The 22,989-nt window shown below is 36.9% G+C and overlaps 1 protein-coding gene across 1 annotated transcript in view; it reads left to right on the top strand.

Moving 5' to 3' along the window:
• The window catches only part of LOC134664658 (indian hedgehog protein), a 55,750-nt gene extending 33,756 nt beyond the window's left edge, over positions 1-21,994 (top strand). The window contains exons 2-4 of the mRNA XM_063521401.1: positions 1,549-1,810; positions 18,842-18,984; positions 20,196-21,994. Coding sequence (XP_063377471.1) covers positions 1,549-1,810; positions 18,842-18,984; positions 20,196-20,660 — 870 coding nt within the window. The 3' untranslated portion in view covers positions 20,661-21,994. The remainder of the gene's footprint in view (positions 1-1,548; positions 1,811-18,841; positions 18,985-20,195) is intronic.
• The last annotated feature ends 995 nt before the right edge of the window (positions 21,995-22,989 follow it).

Consider the following 22,989-nt stretch of genomic DNA (forward strand, 5'->3'; position numbering starts at 1 on the left):
CGGCCCTTGCGCCGATCGAAGCTCACTTATCGATATACCTACCAACTGAAATTGAAAAAAGAACCTAATTCCACCCACGCCGATGACAAATATCATTATGTTCGGAAGGTAAATCTTTAATGCTTCTTGCGTCATGATCACAACCAAATCCTGAATAGATTATTACATGTAATCGATTTTTAAATCGTGAACGAGACATTAGAGTCTTAAAAAGTTGCGCTATTTAGATCTATTAGGAACAAAAAAATATGAATAAATACACAATAATAATGTTAACGTTCCTGTGGAATGTGGATGCAATATAGGTGCGAGATGGTTAATTGCGCCACCGATGTTTTCCCACGTTAAAGTGCGCGCAGTGTTTGGCTAAACGGTTAGCATTCGATTGTTTTAGTGGAGAGTCCGCGGGCAAACACCGCGCTCCCGAGCCACCGACCCGCCGCCGCCCAGCCATTGACAGCCTAGGGTTAAAACAAAACACTACTACAAATGGATAAAATCGCAATGTTTTAGAGTAGATGTTTGATGTAGAGGCAGTCTATTTTGTTTGGGAAATTGTAGACACGAAAAAAAGTATTCTGTAACAGAGCGTTAATAGTGAAATCAATTTAGACCGGATCACAATAACTGTACCGAGACGTATGTAAGTTCTCGCAACTCTATTAACTGAACGAAAATGTCCAAATATTCGTAGAAGTAATTATCTACGGTGCTCGGAGTTCCAAAGCTGGTGAGGCCGAGGGCCAAGCGGGGCGCCGTACGCCTGATTCGTTACGTCAATCTCAGTTTATTCCACCCCGAAATCCGCATGGAGTGAGTTGACACCGCGGCACAAAGCCTCCTTGCGGCGCGCCATTGTGCGCTCCTCTTTATAAATATTGTGACATTTCCTTTATTCAGCTCGCGGAGTTATTTCACAAACAAATTGTGTCGATTCCTTTGTGGGGCCTGTTTTAATTTGATTTATTCTTTGACGACAAAATGTGAGACATCCTGTGCCGAGCGGCTGCGTTTGTTGATTTGTTAGCGCGTCTATTGGGGTTTTCTTTAGTAGGTGCAAACAAAACGCACGGCATGTCTTTAGAGTTTAGAGCATCGGATTGTCTCTGAGGTTCATTGAAAGCGCCCGACATAAGAAGGTTTTAGGCCACTGCCGCGAATTGTTGAGCAAATACTATCACGATGTGTGTGCTCGCCATTAGCGGGGGCCCGCTGAGTTATTACAATTTGCAATAGTTGAATTTCTATGTTAAACAACATCGCCTTAACCGGAATACATGTTAACTACATAGTTAAATACTATGACGTACACGATGGTATATCCCAATGTAAATATTTATGTAGGTAGTCTTCAAATTTTTCCTTTTACAATAAAAACTTACAGAATTTAAATTAATATTACTTTACATCACTTACCTTAAAAACACATAATAATATTTTCTTAAAAACATAACTTGATTTTACGTTTTTTTTTATTATTACCACTCTTACTCAGCTGCGACCAAATTCGAATATTTAATACTAACCATGACTTTCAAAATGTTCCAGAGATGCAAAGAGAAGCTAAACACGCTCGCGATCAGCGTGATGAACCAATGGCCGGGTGTCAGTCTGCGGGTGATCGAGGGCTGGGACGAGGAGGGCTCGCACTGGGAGCACTCCCTCCACTACGAGGGGCGAGCCGTGGACGTGACGACGAGCGACCGCGACCGCAGCAAATACGGGATGCTGGCGCGGCTGGCGTATGAAGCTGGCTTCGACTGGGTGTTCTATGAGAGCCGGTCGTACATACACTGCTCGGTTCGGACAGGTGCGTGTCATGTAGATACTATAGACCGTAGAATAAGGCTCACACTTGAAGCATTCGCTTTACTAAGAGGGGTGAGCGGTGGACGTGACGACGAGCGACCGCGACCGCAGCAAGTACGGGATGCTGGCGCGGCTGGCGTATGAAGCTGGCTTCGACTGGGTGTTCTATGAGAGCCGGTCGTACATACACTGCTCGGTTAGAACAGGTGCGTGTCAAGTAGATACTAAGCTAGACCGTAGAATAAGGCTCACACTTGAAGCACTCCCTCCACTACGAGGGGAGAGCGGTGGACGTGACGACGAGCGACCGCGACCGCAGCAAGTACGGCATGCTGGCGCGGCTGGCGTACGAGGCCGGCTTCGACTGGGTGTTCTATGAGAGCCGGTCGTACATACACTGCTCGGTTCGGACAGGTGCGTGTCAAGTAGATACTAAATTAGACTGTAGAATAGAGAGAGCTTCCACTTGGAGTATTCGTATTCGCTGCGGTAAGAGGGACGAGCGGTAGTCACATCGACGAGAGACCGCGACCGTAGCCGCCGGGATAAAATGCAGGATTTCAACCTATAAATTTCCTTACCAGTCTTCTAAACTATTCAGGGTGCCTAGCCAAGGTGAAAATCGAGCGTAGCTTAGCGTACTTAGTTATATTTAGTTATAAATAAAAATTAAACACATAAGTTAAACATGATACCTATGATTAAATTGATACTGCGTACATATTTGAAACCAATTAAATATTTTCGGATATGATACAAAATTTAAAGAAACCACATAGGGCAGCTGACTACCACAAGATAACCTCACAAACAAAACAAAGAATATTCCGCAAACCTTCCACAGAATATTCTTACTATAAAATGCAAAACTAGGTTTAAAATACCCAAACGAAGTCACGGGCAAACATTTATGCGCCAAATTAATGCTAAAACCATAGACTAGGTATCCTCTAGACGGAGTTTAGAGCAATTATTTCATGAAACCGATGCTGCCAAAAATACGGGGATGCGGGGGACGAGGCGAGCGAGGTCCCGTGCCATTGGTCCGTTCAAAGACACGGATGTCACACAAAGACACTTTCGACTCGAAAATGGAGTTGTAGAAGGTAGAGAGGCAATAGAGAGTACTCTCTCCAGGCGGGTGTTATGCCTGGGGACCGAAGTCCGTTGAGAGTTGGTCGGAAGTTATATATATAGAAACTAACATTATAACTCCGTAAGCACAATGTAGGTCTCACATACTAATTGCGTTCTAGACGTAGTATCTTCTTAGCAGTTTGTGCGTTCTAAGCTCGCTAACGTCATCTGTTAGATTATTATGGCACGACGTTTGCAGTGACAGATAGAGGAGACGCCACAGAGTAAAACTACCGTATTTGTGGCAGAGGGTGTAGAGCTACTATGCTCAGTCTGGAGGATGTCTTGTCTATGGCTAAAACCGTCCAACAAAACATTGGCATAAATGAATAAAGATTTACAAATTGAACATCGCGAAACAATGCTCGGGAAACCTGCTTCTTTAGCGACGCGCACTATGAGCCTTATTCGACATTGTTTTTTTAACAGCTTGTAACATTACTATTAGAACAGATTAAAGTATTTTGTAAAATATTTTGTTTTGTGTTGTTTCAAGTAGAACCACTACACAAATAGGTATCATGTACAAGGTATAAATTATAAGCCTTGTGATATTTACAATGTGATATTTACAAATGGACGCTCAATTTAAAATTATACCTAAGTTACGTTACGTCTGATATTTTTCAGTAGATTTTGACGATCTACATGAGATACTATCTTGACATTATTTTGAAATCTTACTACCTATCCTGTAATTATTTAATTATATGGATTGATAATTTATTGATTATATTCTTGTACCCGTTTTGAAAATCATAAAATATTTTTTTGTAGATTGACATACCTGAAATTTATATTTTAATCTGTATTATGAAAGAAACAAATCTAAATCTACTTAGTTCTAAATCCATTGTACATTGGTCTTTGAAAAGAAAATCAATGAAAATTCAAATTTCATTAATACCATTCTTACCTGTAAAGGAAATTTTAAATAAATAACGATATCTCAGTTTAACATATGAAACTATAAATATTTAAATCAGACTGGGGTTTCACAGAATTATTAAAAATGGATATTTCGAAAAAAATATACATATACATACGTTTAATTAATAACAATCTTAGTTTAAAAAATGGACAAAAACCCATAAGTTTAATGCAAGTATATATTTCATGATCTTATGGCCTAAATAGAAATAGGTATTCAAATAAATATGCGAATTCCAGGCATTAACAATCAATCAGAACATTTAAATAATCGATCGATTTAGAATAGACATCAATAATTTGCAGATGTTATTGAATCCGATCATTCACCCCAATAGGCGTGAGTCTGAGTGAGACCAATCAAGTCCATTTTATAAACCTGTTTTTAATTCATCCAATAATATTCATGAACCCATTTTTACGAGGTGACTCGCAAAATTAGACAAAACTATGCATCTATTAATATAATTAATTCATCTACACACACATAAAAAAAATCAAAAACTAATATTCAATACAATAATAAATGCGTCACGCTCAAACATATCTGTATGCGCTTAAGAGCAAGCGAGAGCGCACAAGCAATACATTTTCGATACCGTTTTAGTACGTCAAATGAAGGCCCAAGTAGCCATTGAATCACGTAATTATAGAAGTGGGGGATTGGTTGCGATGCGGCCGGTGTGACAGAGATGGGGGTAGGGTTGTGTCGTGTGTGCGAGTGGGACGGAGGGTTAACAAGAGGCTCGTTTGATCGACGCCGCGGGGGGGGGGGGGGGGGGGAGGTGCATTCTTCTTGTAAAGTTCAACTATATATTTGAGCGTCGGTACAGTTATGTAAAGCGTGATCGCGGTTTTCGACTGTCAACTTTTTTTAAGATTTACTGGGTATTTTAAATTAAATTTAAATTTAAATTAAAGCTTAAATAATAAATAGTTGTCAAAAGAACATCCAGATTTGAAAGAATCAGGTTTTCAATATTTTAGAAAACATCCAAAAACAGGTTTTTCAAGTAAAAATCAATTGCTGTTGTATGAAACGTATATTATTTATTAAAAATTTCCACAGTAACAATATTATTTCATCGTTCAAAGCGCCATTGAAGGCAAATTCAGTGAAATGACGTAGGAAGCGCGGCGTCGTATAAAAGACTTCAACGCGCCCGTGCACTTCGAGCGACGACGCCCTTTACTTTAGTGACGACAAAATCACTTATAACTGGCTTTATTTCCTTAATTATAATAAAAAAACTGTTAAGCTTTAATGAAATGTAAGTTAATTGTACGGATTCAATTAAATTGTGATATATAAAGGATTAATATAAATGTATTACAAATGCAGGTATTTTGTGATAATATACAGAGTGTTTGGTGCATCGTTTGCCAAATAAAAACGGCAGATAGGAGTCATTTGCTATCTTCTCATGCCTAGAAAAACAAGTTTTTTTTTACTACTGTGCAAGTAAAAATTTGAAATTTACGAAAAATTGGCATAGAGCTGGAAAAAAAACGTGCGCAAAATTAAAAATTTCTAGGCCTGCGAAGATAGCAATTGACTCAACCTATTTGCCGTTTTAATTTCGCAAACGATGTACCAAACACCCTGTATTATGGGAATTAGATTTAAATTTGCTGAAGGCACTTTAAAAAAAATATCATTAACATTTTTAATGACTTTGGGATTATTTTGAGAAGTTAATTAATCCACGTTGCCTCAACATGAATATTGTCTTAACTACATTTTTAAAACACTAAAAAGTAATTTTATCTAAATTTTTATATTACCTTATTCATAAAACTTTACAGGCCTGATTTAGTTAAATTATGGTTTATCCTTTTCTTACAAATTCATAAGTCAATATGACAGATAAAGATAACCGGTTATTAGCTAATTGAGGTTTGTATCGCGTTTATGAATAAGGGGGTTATTAAACGAGTATGTACAAAATAAAAATCATTTATTTATTATTTATGCCTTCTGGCATTAAGTTCGCCTTTTGTACAATTTTTACTGTGCAATAAAGTTTAAATAAATAAATAAATAAATAAATTTATTTATATATACATTGTTGCACAGTTAGGGATTTATCATAAATCTAACTCTAAATTAGCCTGGGGTATTATTCCCAGGATACTGGCCGCGTTTCCCCTAAAAATCACTGAGGGCCCGATTCGGATTTTGATATAGATATCTTTTAGACATCACCAAGATACGATAACGACATGTTAAGATCTAACCTGTCAAATTTGACATTTGCGCGATTCTGGGGATACTCTTGAACGATTTCCACAGGATATGACGTAGAGATCCAATTCACATCTAATATATATTTTACTCTATGTAACGTAAAAGTGACATAGGTTGCCCGAATTGCGCTGCAAAAGTGACATTGGTTGCCCGAATTGCGCTGCAAAAGAGAACTAGTTGATATCTAAACTATAACGTATCTAAAATGGATCTAGTACGTGTCGTCTCTTGTGAATATCTTGAAGTTCGAATACGGCAGTGTATAACCTTACGTTTATCTTAAAGTTAAATACTTTTACAGCTCACCTGTGTGTCCCATGCTTTAAAAAAAAACTTATTAAGCGGCATCAATTTGTCTCAAGAAAAACTCGTCGGCGATAAAAAATTGTCCCTCCATTTATGTGTAATGCAATAAAAAGTGTTCTGGCGCACATGGCGTTATGTGTCTAGTTTAGTTTCTTGTCAGCCGCTCCTTAAAAAGAGATCATGAGCGATCGAAGTGGTTTAATGATAGTTTGAGATATAGCTAATTTAATGACATATAAATATAACAACTAAATTCACCATACATGAGTCATATAGAAGCAAAGTCAGCAACATACATTTCAACTGAACTGAAAATAATAACAATTGTTTAGTCCAAACTATGTAAATATTTGGGGACAATCTAATAAATATCAAATATTTATTTAATTTCTTTTATGATTATGACCAAATGTAGTAGGTATTGGAAGCGATATTTTTTTTGTATTTATATTAAAATAATATTACAAGTTATCATTAATTAACTAGAATATGTCTTTATGGTATTACGCCCCAGGCGTTGAAGGATCTAACAGAATTTTCTACAGAAATAACCATTACAAACATGGAAGTCATTCTAACTCTCGTTAGACTTGGAGAATACAACTAAGGGTCGGTTGCACCAAACTGTTCGTATCGTTAAAGAGTTCGCTAAATTTTTATGTATGGAAAGTTTCATAGTAAAGCGCTGGGGCGCGCCGGCTGACGTTGATCAGTCTGTCAAATGTGGTTGGTGCAACTAGCCCTAAGTAGTTTTGAACATCGTAATATCGTCACATTAGGTCTGAATCTATATAAAGCGTCTATAACATTCAACCAATGAAGCCTAAAACGTTCTTATAAGCTTCTAAATTATTCAAAATAGTGAACCACGCCATGTAGCTCAAGTGTTTAGCTTTTTGGGTAGGTATATTAAATAACCATAAATCAGGCCAGTATTGTTGTCTTTTGAGTATGTGTTTTTGTGTTTTCGTCACAAATTGAATAGATTCTGACCACGGTAACTTTGCACAAACTTGACAGCAAAAATGCATACATATCACTATAAGCTCTTTACTTAACGTAGCACTTGGTATGAAAACTTAGCGTGTACAGTCAACTGTAAAAATATGGGTGTAGCCAACTTATTCAAAAATATGTCCCATAGTTCTTAATTCGCCGACATAAGAGCTATGGGACATATTTTTGAGATGATTTGTGCACACATATTTTTACAGTTGACTGCACCACCACGTCTAGACGTTTATAATTAACTAGGTATACAGAAACAAATAACTTGATGGCTCTGTGGTATTCCCATAATTAAAAAAAACCTTAGTACATTTGCGTATCGGCCGTCCCTTAAATTTACTGTAAAACATCACATGATTAATTTTAATTGGAATAATTTTAATAAGACCTTCAGTTCAGTTCCTTTATTGGTAAAAAATATTTTATAGGTCACACAGTACTACATATGAAATAAGATAGTTATTACAATTCTAGATAAAATAATACATCAGCTTTATTTAGCTTAAAGTTAGTACCTAGTGCAATCAAGTGCAATCGAATGACGATATAGCTTTGCACACCTCAAATAGATGTCCAAGCAAATAAATTTTATTATGCAATGATTAATATGTATGTTAAATAATAAAACTACTGATCTAATGTTGATAAGTTTTCACATTAATAAAAACGGGAATTTTTGTAGGTATGGGGATCGAAACTCTCCGTATCCAGAATGAAAGTTTCCTTAATTTTATATCAAAACTCTCCTTTCCTATTAGTTTTTGCTGAAATTCCAAGATATTTCCAGATTTTTTTTTAACTTTCCGATACTTACACAGTACCTATCTGTAAAACCAACGAAATTTCGAATGTCACAAACGGTGTCTATAGATAGGGCAGCAAGAAGCATGTCTTTTATATGTGGTTCTGAGAACGCGACAGTTAAAGTCTGACCGCCAAAAGGCCACAGACCCGCACGGTTACTTAATAATCCATCATACATGCATTCAAATAAGGTTCACAATAGCGTATTATCTAAAATAGTCGTAGCGTTTAAAGGGTTAAGGTTTGACACGGCTGGTAAATGGGGCGTGACCGTGGTCACGACGACTCAAGGACGACCGACGAATGTCATTAGGTGCACTGAGGATGTGGTCAGGGGCGCTATTCAAGGTGTTTTAATGATAGTTTGCGACATGGCTGTCAAAGGATTAAACTTGTAGAAGCACACAACGTCGAATCATCGGTTTTTGATTTGATTATAAATTTTCTGTGATTATTAATCAGCATATAAAAACCTTACTGGTGGTGATGGCAAAATGACAATATTATTTGACATGTAGAAAAAAGTAATTAAGAATGAGCTTGTCTGTTCTTTATTTGTTTTATATAAATTATAAAAAAAAAAATACATCATCAAATAGCGTTATTAATGCTATGTCACGCGGTTTTTCTTACGAACTTGGCTTGGCCGGACACACTAACGTATGTATAGAAATATAAATTGCATAAGATTTTAATACATTGGCAATTTAGCAACTTTAAATTTAATATCAATTATGAACAGATACAATAAGTGTACCTTTATACTATTTTTTATGTCGCAAGTTCTCATTGCTCTAATGACATTTACTTGACATTTTTGTACCGATTATGAGACAAGTTTTAAAGTGCATGTTGCACCAGTGACGCGTACAGTATAAAAGATAAACAACATCTGAATAATTTGAATTAAATTACTATTTCATATGACATTAGTCGCCATTCAGTGTCGTTTAGGGTCCATATTGATATAAATTAGGGTTGTAAAGACCTTAAATAAACACCAAAAATGCATTTTTAAGGCGCGTATTATATGCGCTTTTGAAAACCCTTTTAGTGTGCGTAAAGATGTAGATAATTTTGAAATATTAAATTGAATTGATTTTTAATGACAATTTATATTATTTATATTTTATAATTTCGGACATTTTATATGGTAGGTAGGCACCGAGCATCAATAGCAGCAGATAGAATAACGACCAAAAAGTATCCTCTAATACTTTTACATAGGCACAGAGAAGGCAACTTATACCTATTTATGCAGTTTGCATAAGATGCATAGTCTTATTTACGAAAAAAAAATACGTTCTTATTTTTTTTTTTGGTTTTACCCGTTACTTTCGTTACTGACTGTAGGTATGTAATCGAGATATTATACTTCCTAATATTATTTGGTAGTGATTTTTTCATTCACTTAATTTTCCACTAGCTATTCATTTTTATAATAACTTTTTCTAAATTTATCAAAGCCACTCAACAAGTGAAGAGTCATAATGATATTGAGTTTTATTAATTTTGAATCCAGAACACGTTAGGATATTTAAATCGTGGAATGCCAGTAACCGTATTCCAACCGGTTATGAGGTTACGGCGAATGCCGTTTATGTGGTGCCCTTCAGTCGAAACTAAGAAGGGACAGAGGGCCTACCGCGAACCACGTTCGACTCGTTGCCTCTCTGTCGCACTTGTAAATTCGTACGTAAGTGTGACAGGGAGGCAACACATCGAACGTGGTTCGTGGTAGGTCCACTGGGCACCATCGATGCTCATCAGCCATTTACTTTGATTTTATGTAGCCAATGTCCGTTAATTAATAAAAAAAGTAAATAAACAGACATTTTTTAAATTAAATAATTCAGAAAATATTCGTAAAATTTAAATGTTCTATATTTTATTAGAAATACAATAGATTACTTACAAATACATACAAGGTTTAAAATTGGCACAGAAGCGAACTTATCCCCTAGGTTAATTATTAAACTTTTTAACATTTATAAACGCAATAGGTACAATTAATTACTTCTAATTTCAAATACCTATTCTGAAAAGAAATAAAAATATTTTAGGTTATAGAAAATTTCGTTGTGTGGATGCAATAAAAATGCAATATTGATAAGTTTTTTAAAATACATATTATCAAACGATGCTACGTTCATTAAATACCTATTGTATATTATCAATAAAGAAGATTCATAGACCCAGATGCCAAGCTTATTTGTTACTTTGTGGTTTTTACAAGCCTGATGGTGGTAGAAAACTTTCCCATACGTTAGCCGCTTGCGATTAAGGTAGGGTAATTCCCCAGTAACTGGCCACCGACCAAAAACTGGCCACCCTAAACTAAAAATGAATTTTATTCACTTACAAATAGAATATACTAAAATAAATTCTGTTTATAGGTGAATAGAATTCATCGTTTATGGTGGCCAGTTACTAACAGGTGTCCAGTTACTGGCGAATTACCCTACCTATAATAATGTATTTATATCTAGATACTGACTTTACTAACCACCTATCACCGCGAATACAAAATCGTGTCCATAAGATCCATTACGTAGTAGGAAGCAGGCAGTCGAGCATGCGTGCGAAAGGTTCTGTCTCTGCGACACCCGAGACGCCACATCCCGGAGGTTGCGGTCTTCGCGACGTTCCCACACGATTTTAGGGGCCACACGGTGACGGCTGATGTGAAGGATTTTTAAGGTTCATTCACTTTTTATTGAGGTTATATTTGATTGGAAATGACGGGGGTTAAACGCAGTATCTACCAGAACTGCGATTTGCTACTACTACTCACTACTCATTCGATTTCCGAATACGTTATGTGTCCCTTAAGACGAAACAGGAGCTGAGTTTTAAATATTTTAGGTAAATATACCCGTCTCGCTAACGGAAACTCCTAAAACTAGTGCGATAAGGACAAGGCGAAAAATCCTGCGCAAATCTCAAAAATCGAGGTTTCGTACTCGACTGTTGATATCAGTTTTGAATACTACGTCTCTCATTGCAGCATAGTCGATGAGGCCATTTTGGCCATTTTTGAAGGGCTCTAGCGCCTTAAAAAACAAAAATATCAAAAAAAGCAAAACGGTGCGACACAGATATTGACAATATTAATCTGTGTTGAAAAAAACATTGTTCTAGCATCAAAACCCACGGAGGAAACAGTCGAGTACGTTTGTATGGAGAAAAGACCACTCCTGTTGGCTCTTAATTTCAAACTCTGGTAAATCCATTAGACCCTCTGAGTAAATATCTACCCTATTACCATTTCTTAATACCAAAGTCGGATAATCTGACAGACGGACTTACCCGAATTTGAAGTTAAGGGACTCTTATTACCTATGATGTTAACAGTTGCGATGAAAATGATAAGCCGAGCTTTTTTTGATACCAAATGAATGATCAGTTCAAAAAATTATTTCTGCAAATATCACGTAATTTACTGAAAGATTAACCTCTGAAGAGAAATGATTCGCCTGGAGAAAAACCCATTTAATTCACTTCAGTCTCTTTGCAAATAAAGTACTTTATTACGTACTACCTATTATCGTTTACCAGGTACATGTTACTACCACCACAGAGAATAGATAGTACAGAGGGGTCCTGTCATAGTAAATTTTGTAGTCCCTGTAAATTGACTGCCATTGACACACGGGCGTTTTCAGAAATAAATATCGAAAACCCGTTTCTCACAGATCCTGGTGTTTTTGGGTTCTTTCAACTCAGAATCACTAGCATATTCAATTCTGATGATAAAATAAAATGTCCCAAAAATTTGTATGAAAATTGTACATTCCACTACGTCACGCACATACAAGTGAAATTTTTTTCATACTAAAACGTCTGTCGCATGCATCCAGAGTATCCAGACAGATGGGCTAGTGTAGCTACCAAGTGGATGCCAGAAGGAGAGCGCGGACGCGGAAGGCCCAGACGGAGATGGCGGGATGACCTAGACACCTTTCTCAGTAACTGGCCAGAGCAGGCGCTATGTCGGGAGTCGTGGAAGACAAGGGGAGAGGCCTTTGCCCAGCAGTGGGACACCTTAATAGGCTAGCAAAAAAAAAAACGTGACGTAATGGAATGGACATTTTGGGAGATCTTTTTTTAATAGTGGGATGGAGAATGCTGTCGATTCTGAGTAGAATGAGCCCAAGAACGTCCAAATGTGAAAGAATCAGGTTTTCAAAATTTATTTCTGAAAACGCCCAGCTTACGACTAAAACTCAAATTAACACGTAGGTATAAAATTATCATAAAAATATAAATATATGGATAAATGATTTTATTATTTTTATATTGTTTTGATCCATGCTCATTCACTGATATCTATGTGTTAAAATTGTGAAATATGAAACCGTGTCGTCACGCCATCTAGCCGAGCATAGGCCAAAGGTGTGTGCGCCATCTATGCGAGAATGACTATATATTTCTTGATTTCCGAGGCTCGTTTTTTCCTTAGACTTTATTCATCTTATACGAAGTTACATATGTCTTTGCTACTACTATGTAACTTCGAATGCATAATTTTGTCTTTAAATAAGGCTATTATTGTATAGCTAAGGATAAGTGTTGACTCATAAGTGCTAAAAAATGAACAAAGAATGACTTAAGTGCGACCTCGGCAATGAACTAAGTTTGAAACAATCTATCCGCTATGCTAATTTAGATACGACATCGAACTTGGCAACATTGTGTAGGTGTTTAAGAAAAGCAAAAGTTGTTGCTTGAAATCGCTTACAATCAAGTTAAAGTTTTGCATAATTGAAACCGGCTACTGCCGTCTCTAACGAGTAATCTCAATTTATTTGTATATTATACGAAACTCATCATATATCAGCAACTATCAGTCAATACTCTATTCGGTATAAAGTTATAATGAGCTCTCAGTGCAATAGCTCACAACTTATGGTAATAAAAGCTGACACTATTTGCATATTTTATTGAAAAGCCGTCGCTTATCTTACTTACACATTTCGCCATTCACAATTTGTTGCAACGACATCAACGTATGAATCATACGGTTAAATGGAATGAGTTGATTGAATATTTATAGTAATTTGATACTGTTGATAGTTATAAAACCTACCTACTACCGATTAGTAAGTACATATCATTAATTTTACTCTGTGATTGGATAAAACAGACGGTAACATTATCTTTGAACAAATTATGTCTTTGCTCATATATTTGATTGATTACTAGTTGCAAAGTTAAATTTTGATAAGTACCGTAAAACGGGGTGAGTAGGTTTCGCGGGGAGAGGTGGATTATGAATGGGGAGAGAAGGTTTGAGAGGGGGGTGAGAAGGGATTTTAAGGCTACTGCTACAAAAATAATGTATTCCAATTTAGAATGGAGCTATAGTAATACGCATAATAAATAAAAATCGATCCAACAATCTTCCAAAATCACCTTTGTATGAAAACCCCTCTCACCCCAAATACAAGGCACTACAGGGTGAGGTGGGTTTTCCTCTTTATCGTCATAGTTATGAAATGGAACTAAGTACCCAAAATAAAATAAAAACTAAAATACAAACGTTAGGAACACTTATTATATACACCATTCAGTTTTCATATGTAAAAATAAAATGTTATCGAGGTTTGAATTTCAGTTTTGACCCTACTCACCCCATTTCACGTTATCTATTCTAAAATAGTTAAACCTAACTACCTACGCATGCATATTAACTTAAACGTTAATTGCCTGAACCTATGTTATTCAATTACATAGGTAGCCTCATTTACCTATAAGAACATGGATTCAAAGTGGGAAGAAAATTAACTGCTTATTAATATACCTACATATTGAATGATTCACTGGGGTAGGTAATATCTAGGTTAGATTTTAATGACCCAAATTAGTTTTGACGATAGTTCTGAGTTAAAGCATCATTTTCTAAGTAAGATAGTAATAGAATTTTCCATTTTTACTTTAATTAAAAACGCTCTCAAACAATTGTGCGTAGTGGTAGGTACCTATGCAAATTATTATTTTTTGTTAAAGTAATTTATGATGTGCTCTGTTCGTGACCGAGGTTCATAACTTTTTTATTTAGGTATTTTTAAATACTATTTGAGGTATTACGTACCGTTCAATAATTTTATTATCTTAGAATATTAATAAAAATAAAATAATGTCTAATGGTAGGCAAAATAAATTTACTAGGGAATTTCGCCCCGTAACGCCTGTTCTAATAATTTATAAGTATTTATTAGATAGCGGCTTTAGGACTCTTTTACATAATAAAGTCCATAGTTTCTATATAGGTAATATACATTACTGACATACACTAGTGACTAGACTATAAAAATATTTATTATTTATTTATTTTAATCTTTATTTCACAACACATGAAGGTACAAATGGCGGACTAAAGGGGCCCACTGATTAACAGTCCGCCGGACGGTATCGGCCTGTCAGTTGTTCGGAACTGTCAAAATTTTGTTCTAACTGACAGGCCAATACCGTCCGGCGGACTGTTAATCAGTGGGCCCCTTTAATGCCTTAAGGCATTCTGTACCAGTCAACCAATGGGTCAAACTAGAAAGATTAAAGTAGGTGCAGTGTCTTTAAAGTAAATAAAATAGACGACCAATTACAAACTTTCACGCGCATGGAAAACAAAAACGTAAGATGAATTATGAAGTGTGTCACGTGTGTACCGGGTAAGGTCCGCCCGCTCTCCCGGTGGTCCTCGCGGGGCGGGGTCTCCGCGGCCACTCGCGGCGCCCGCGCGCCCGCGCCGCCGCCCCGCGCCCGAGGGGAGGGGAGCTCCACTTATCGGCACATCTTCGGCTAAAGTATGTTATCTGTTCACGCACTTTATGGATAGCGGCGTTCACATACGGATGGAAATGTGAGGTTTTGAGTGGGAAATTTTGAAGTATGTATATAAATAGCTGTTCTAAGGCGCTGTGATTTTTTATTGGATTTCTAAATGAAACTAGATGTAATGGCTTATTCGAACGCATATGCATTAATTAAGTAGGTAATTATATGTTTTATGTAGTAGGTAATATGTGCGGTTCAGGTGGTAGAGAGGAACGACGGAGAAAGTAATATAATGTACATTTAAATTATTTCAAAGTTCTTGTAAATCGGCGTTCACATACGGATGGAAATGTGAGGTTTTGAGTGGGAAATTTTGAAGTATGTATATATGTAAATAGGTGTTCTAAGGCGCTGTGATTTTTAGTGGATTTCTAAATGAAACTAGATGTAATGGCTTATTCGAACGCATATGCGTTAATTAAGTAGGTAATTATATGTTTTATGTAGTAGGTAATATGTGCGGTTCAGGTGGTAGAGAGGAACGACGGAGAAAGTAATATAATGTACATTTAAATTATTTCAAAGTTCTTGTAAATAGATAAAGATCAATGTCCGCTTTACAATGTCAAATATACTTATAAATTGTATACTTGGTTTGGAACAAATAAATTACGTAAACTATGATTTGATCACTTAATACGCTCCTTTTATTACTTACTTCACTAGTTGATTGACAAAAATCATGTCACGACCTGTTCTGAGCAAACATTTGATTTCAAAACTAGTATCGAATAGGCGAGTACCTAAGGCTGGTTTGTTTGGGTGTTATCTTGTAATGCGCAACCTTCTCAGACCGTTGAACCAAGTCCTTATCGCAACATCTTTAGCCGTCAAACGTTTCGTCTCACGTCATTCCGTACTTTGACTGTTGGCCGGTTCACGGAAACTGATTCCTAATTCTATTATTAGGCGGAAGTCTAAGTATCCGTTCTATCAAACTAAATAGCTAACTATATATTAAAAACGATGCAAATAAGATGTACCTAAGTGTACATCGTTTTTGCACCTAAAGTTATAATTATTTCATATTATAAATGGTAGCAGTGGTTAATTAAAGATCCAGCGGAAACGCTGACATATTTTTTGCTACCCCACATCTACCTATTACCAAGTTCTTTAGCGATCATGGTGTCTGTTAATATATTATCTGTAAGATGAATTGCATCCCGATGCGAAAAAAACGCAAAGGTGGCCGACGTCTATTCAATGATTCGTGTGATGCGTTGAACAACAAACAAATATCGACAATAAGCGCTTGACTTTGAACGAAATCTAATTTGTGCGGTTATTGTATAACGCGTCCGGAGGGGCGAGGCTTTGTGAGCGGAGATCGCCTGGATTTATCGGTCGGTTACACAACAAATCAAAATTTAACGAGCTCACGCAAACGAAGCCAGCGGCTTTTCCATGCAGTGACGTATTGGCTTCTTCGTGTTCATTTGCGCATGTAATTGCACACCCTCTGTAATGTTGCCGGTAATGAATAAGGACCAAGCGCGATTCAATTTCTTTTGCTCTTGCACCCTTTTGGCAGTAGTGATGAGGCTTTACAACCTTGCTGCTTAGTAGCCTGTGCAAGGCGAAGCAAGCGGCAGCTTACGGACAACCGTTTTCCACTAATCTTCGGAATACCATTTAGCTTCACGTAAACACTTTTTGCAAAACCTTGGAATCCGAGATTACAGACAGGTACAGTTTAAGCTGGATAAGGATTTAGGTAAATAATATTAGATTATAAACAAATATGTTAACGGAGTTAACTTGAGCTAGGTAAACTTTTTTGATTAGTTTTTTTTAAAGTACAATAGTAAAAAGTTTTAGTAAAACGGTTTGAAATTTTAGCAATTCGTGTTAGCGATTAGGGGTTTGGAATTCCGTGGGAAGCTCGCGGTAACAAGAGAGGCAGCTTACCTGCTCCCGATAGCCTGCTCGGTCACATTCGCTTTGTTTCGCATCTTATCGGATTTTAATTACCGGCGCATTATTCCTTAAAGGGATATGACTGCTCCGAGCTAATTTACTATCGTCCTCTGCACGATTTTATGTCCGCGAGTTTATTTTATTGCCATTACGCGCCGTGTACGGGACACGCGAACGCGATGCATGTTCGTTTCATATTGATGCTTTATGGCTGGCGTGAAATTGAATAAGCCACGTCGAATATCAATGTTTAATGTATTGAGGATCAAAAAGGATATGTGAAAATATTGTGATTAAAAATAAACTGATTTATAGAAGCTAAAGGTACCTAAAGCACAGCAGTATTTTATTAAGATTTAATCTTGTTCATTGGGTTCTTTAAAAAATTAAAGGAGTTTAATTCGTGCTTTAAAAATAAGCAACTTAAGTATATAATCATTTATAAATGGCGAATTAGATTAGACTATAATTGTACTATAATTGTACTCGGTGGAATGAATCCCTTAAATCCCTTTGATGTGCTAATTTTAAAGAAGTGAGTAGATATCTTCAAAGGAGATAGTTTTAATTGTTACCCTAATATATAAACACTGTTTATGTTTTTGTCTTAAACAGACAAAGCGCCGAGTATGTACTTAATAAATATTTAAATACTATCTTACTACAATTTGTCTATGATTTCATTTAATTTCACTTAAACAGTCAGTTAGTGGTTCCAAAGTCTGTGATTATCATTTTGGAATGGTTATTCTTAAATTACAAAGTACTTAACAGCATTATAAAGCTCCGTTAACGAAATTAGTTTTCTATAAAAGCGTTAGGACAAAACTTGATTAGGTAATGACTATAATTGGGGAATAAAATACATTTATTAATTAAGTACTTTAATTTGTGTGTGGGTAGTAGTTAAGTATTTATATCTACTACATAAAATATGAACTGAAATAGTTGTCATATACTTGAGCGTTTCTTTTATTTTGTGCCTTGTTTATATGTAAATTGTGACCTTTTTTGCCACTTTTGTGTTATTTCTAGTAAGGATCGCGAGCCCTTTTCATCCTTATAGGAGAAAAAGTGCCCTAAAATTTCCATACATTTTTCAAACTTTCCTTTTTGTTACCGCCATGCAAAGTATATGGGGAAATAATAGCACAATATGACAAAACTGTGGGACATTTTTTTTATCCCGTCAGGAAAGAAGAGTAGAAATAACACAAAAGTGGCAATAAAAGTCACAATAGGTATATAAAAATGGAAAAAAATAAAAGAAACGCTCACTTACGAAAGAAAAGCCGCGAATTCAGAAGACGCTAGTTCGACTCCAGTTCTGGGCATTGAATGTCTTTTTCAATTTTGCTTTGACATGTTATCCATGTTATGATATCCATTTCGGTTGTTGTTTACTGTTAACACGCTGTTAATAAGATTACTTAATGTATAGGTACAGACATTACAGGCTTTTATGTAACTAGCCCTGTCGGTATATTATGGATGGCTTTATCCATCTTCATCCACGTGATAAAATAATTGTCACTTTTTAACACCGTGGGATAGAAAATGACGGACACCGTTTTGTCACGCTGTCACGTAGGCAAAAACGACCATCATATCCATACCGTTCGGTTGTAATATAAAAGTTGAGCTCTTTTGACTACACCTTCACGGAGCGAAAAAATATTGTTTTACTAAATCGTGAAATTAATTATCTTTACTCGGAATAACAGAATTGTATAAATTCTATAAAACTTTCCTTGAGTTTAATAAATGGTGTACTAGTTACAGTACGTAAAGATTACTAGATTAAGTATTAGAATTCTAACAGTGAAACTATATCATTTACAGAATCTTCAAGCGGCATGGGAGCCGGCTGTTTCCCGGGCGGCTCGGTGGTGCACACGCCGGAGGGCGCTCGAGATATCGGCACCCTGCGGATAGGGGACCGAGTGCTCGCTGCCGATGACAGCGGCAAGATGGTGTACTCGGAGGTGAGCCTTGCTCAATATCTATCACAACAGATTTATTGACTAAGGGCTCATTTAGACGATGCGAGAACTCGCATGCGAGCGGGTCAAAAACTTTATTGTGTTACGTCTTTCCCGTAGACATACACAAGAGTTAAGGGCTATAAAGGTTAATTTTCTTATTTAACCCTTATCCACGTGAAAAGGTCCTCCTTTTATATAGAGAACTATGATAAAATCATTACTTACATGCCCACAAGCTGTTAACTATTGCCCACAGGAGAGAAAACTAATGCGTTCGCGCGAACTGTACAAGTTTTTGACCCACGTATCATTACATTGATCGGTCGGTTAAATTGAACGTAACCAACAGTCCGGAACGTAACTAATATCGCATGCCAGATCGCGCGCCGTCAAAATCAGCCCTAAAGGAGGACTCACGCTAGACCGGGCCGTGCTCGGGCCGTGGCTTCCGACATGTCATTTTCTACGACGGCTGATCGGTGATCACGTGGTACTTTCCAAAGAAAACGAAGCGCCGGAAGCTCCGGACCGGTCTAGCGTGAATGATCCTTAACACAAAACTTTAGTAATTTAACTGTTACTTAAGTAACAAGTTAAATTACTGTTCATTACAATACTTTATGTAATTATTTAAAGATTGATTACAAACTATACTCTTCATTATAAGGGAGCGAGAATCCATAATTTTTACATGTTTGCGACTCATAACATAGGTTATACTCGCACCGCAAAAAACACAAAAAATTACGTGATGATCTGGTGATGACATACCATATTTTTTTAAGTTGGCCGTTTAGGACTATGAGCTCTCATGGTCCAAAACGATCCTAAACTGCCCGCTTAAAAAAATTCAACAATACTTACTAACCCTATAGATACCTGTAGAAAGAAACAATACAAAACAAACTCAACAAAAGTCCGAGAAAAATAAGGATATTTTATTAAATAGATAGCTTTTAATTTAATTTACTCAATCGTCAAGGGAATTCATTAGCTATCCCTCAAGCATCAGACATTTTGTCCCATCGGTCGCTAAAGCCTCCGAGAATCATTTAAGCTAAGAAACGTGATACTGAAACGGGATGCGAACGGATAATTGGTTTCACTCCGATAGCTACAATATTATTACGGCGTCCTTTAGATTTTGTGTTTAACAAATCCGTCAAGAGTTTAGAGGATTAAATACTAAAGCCTATATTCAATGTTTTCAGGTTGTAACATTCATCGACCGCGATCCAAACGCGACTCGAAGTTTCATAGAAGTGACAGCAGAGAACGGCGTAGCGATCACGGCTACTCCGTCGCATCTGCTTCTGCTGGCGGCCGCGGACGGCTGGCGGGAGGCGTTCGCGGGTGACGTGCGACCGGGCGACGTGTTACTCACGCGCGGCACCGGCGGCGTCATGCGGCCGTCGCGCGTGACGCACACCCGACCCGTGCACAAGCGCGGCGTGTTCGCGCCGCTGACGAAAACGGGCACGGTCATAGTCGACGACGCGCTGGCGTCCTGCTACGCCGTAGTCAAGAGCCACTCGCTGGCGCACGCCGCCATGGCGCCGCTCCGCTGGACGGCCGGCTGGAGCTCCGCCGACAGCCCCCGGGGCGTCCACTGGTACGCCAGCGCGCTCTACTACGTCGGAGACGTCGTGTTACCGTCGTCGTACTCCTACCATTGATATTGTTAAGTGAAAGTGGAACTTGCCGCGTCGCACGCGGGTCGTGCACCGCTCGGACGACTGTAAATAGAACCCAGTGTAAATACCCCGCCATTGTAAATATATTCGACTATAGAAATGTTCGACAACGATTTATATATGTATCCGATAGGAATTAATTTATTAAGTAGTCTTAGGACGTAAGTTGAGATCGCATAGGTATTATTTAGTTCAAAGTTTTGAATATTTGTAAATTGTGTCGGTATTGTTATTCTGCACAATGCGGAAATAATTAAATGTATGCGCTTATGTCTTTTTAAGTATTTACCAGATAACTGTAAGTGAAAGAGTTAAAGATGTAAGGTGCGGACTAAAGTTATGTTTCGTTAGCGATTCCGGCAATAGTTTGGCTTGTTCAGTCGGCCGTCCGATCATCACTGTTGTGATGCTGTTCTCCGACTGTCTCTTGTTAGTGAACATTCCATGCTTTTAATCGTGTGGCTTGCTAACATAGGTGGATCGATCACAGATTTAAGTCTTGAATGTGTCGTAGCATATTATTTATGCCTATATCTTCACAATTACGTACTCCGTCATAATTTTTCGTGGATTCCAGGAAGTTTGATATCCTGCGACACAATTTTTCTTTGCCGCGCCTTTAAGTTGAGAAATCGGAATCACTAAAGTCCGTCTAGTTTAACAACCCATGAATATTGAATACGCGTCCTGAGCACTATTTGCGAATATGATAGCTATACGTTAAGTTTCAGTTTCCTAACTTTCGAAAACTCGAGAGAAGTTGGACGTTGTTTAGTTTGTGTCTTAACTTATTGCACGAACATCATTAGAAAATGATAAAATTGTGATCTTGGTACCTAAAACAGTGCCTTAAGATTTATTTATTGTTATTTATAAGCTTCTTATTTATAAATTGACGATAACTAATAGATTTAACTAAAACCTATCCACCTTAACTTATTTTCGCATGACATGTTTTCCACTTTCCTATCTTAATTTATTTTTCTCTCGATTCTTCATTAATTTATGCCTCTCTTTTGTTGATACACTTTTCGTTTCAAATTAAATGTTTGATTATGCCTTATTTTATACATCTAACGTTTATTGTGGTTCGAGTTAAATTCATGCTTGTCAAATCTATGAAATATTTAGGGGTGTATCTTAGCTTTAGCTTCCTTTTGTATAAGTAAGCCGTTGCCAACTGATGTTACAAACGCGTTGTCAACAAGTGCCGTTTGTCAATGGCTACAGATCGTATCAAAGATCGTGAACTGATGTTTGGGTTCCTATAGTTTGATTTAGTAAAATGTTGTTCGTTGGCTGGCAATACTGTTTAGTATAATAATGTAAACTTGCTTCCAATTCTACTGCAGTTAAAAACTATGTTACAATGAGATATAATGATCACTGTACAGTCAACCGAATGGAAACATAGGCCAAATGGAACCATTTCATGTACAACCCTGATTTTCTATGCCTAAGAGCTGAAGGCTGAATTAGACGGCGCGCGAACTGGCATGCGAGTTTAGTTACATTGCGGACTGTTGGTTACGTCCAATTCAACCAACCGATTCAAAAACCGCAATGTAATGAAACTCGCATGCGAGTTCTCGTATAGTCTAAATGAGGCCTAAGTGACATTATACGCAATACGAAGGCCTAGGCTTCAATTTTTCTGAATGTACGTGTTTCTATACATGGCCTAAAATGATTTATACAATAGATTTATTCATAGAATATACTTACGTAGCAGGTAAATCTGAAAGCTTTAACTAATATTTTGACAATAATATAATGCCATAAGTTTGCCATACTAGCAGTTTAGTTTTAAAAACAGAAACTGAACTGTTCAACTTAATGACTTTGAAAAGCACAACAAGTTAAATATAATTTAATATTGTGAATATAACAATTAAATAGGCACCTAGGGTTAAACCGATCCTAAAATGACCACTCGTTCCATGAGTTAACACTCACATTTGAATGTGACGAGGTAGCGTTCGTTTTAAGTAGGTTTTACTAGGGTAAGCTGTGGCTTAAAAAGTAGGTAGGTAACTTAATTAAAATATTCAGATTATCAAGCAAGTCTATTAAAATCTGACAAGGAATAATTTGATGTTTGACATGTTCATAAGTGTAAATATGATATCTTTACCTATTATGTCATTATTTGGTAGACAAGTTTAGGTAAATTTACTCGATGTGTATAGGAATAAAATACAAAAATGTATTGTGCTTTTTATATTATTTATTTATTGCTGTTATTTTGTAACAATATAAAAATCTCCAATCAACTTAAGTCGTTCTATTATTTCCCTAGATATTTTTATAT

This window comes from Cydia fagiglandana, chromosome 5 (genome assembly GCF_963556715.1).
Source record: "Cydia fagiglandana chromosome 5, ilCydFagi1.1, whole genome shotgun sequence".
Lineage (NCBI taxonomy): Eukaryota > Metazoa > Arthropoda > Insecta > Lepidoptera > Tortricidae > Cydia > Cydia fagiglandana.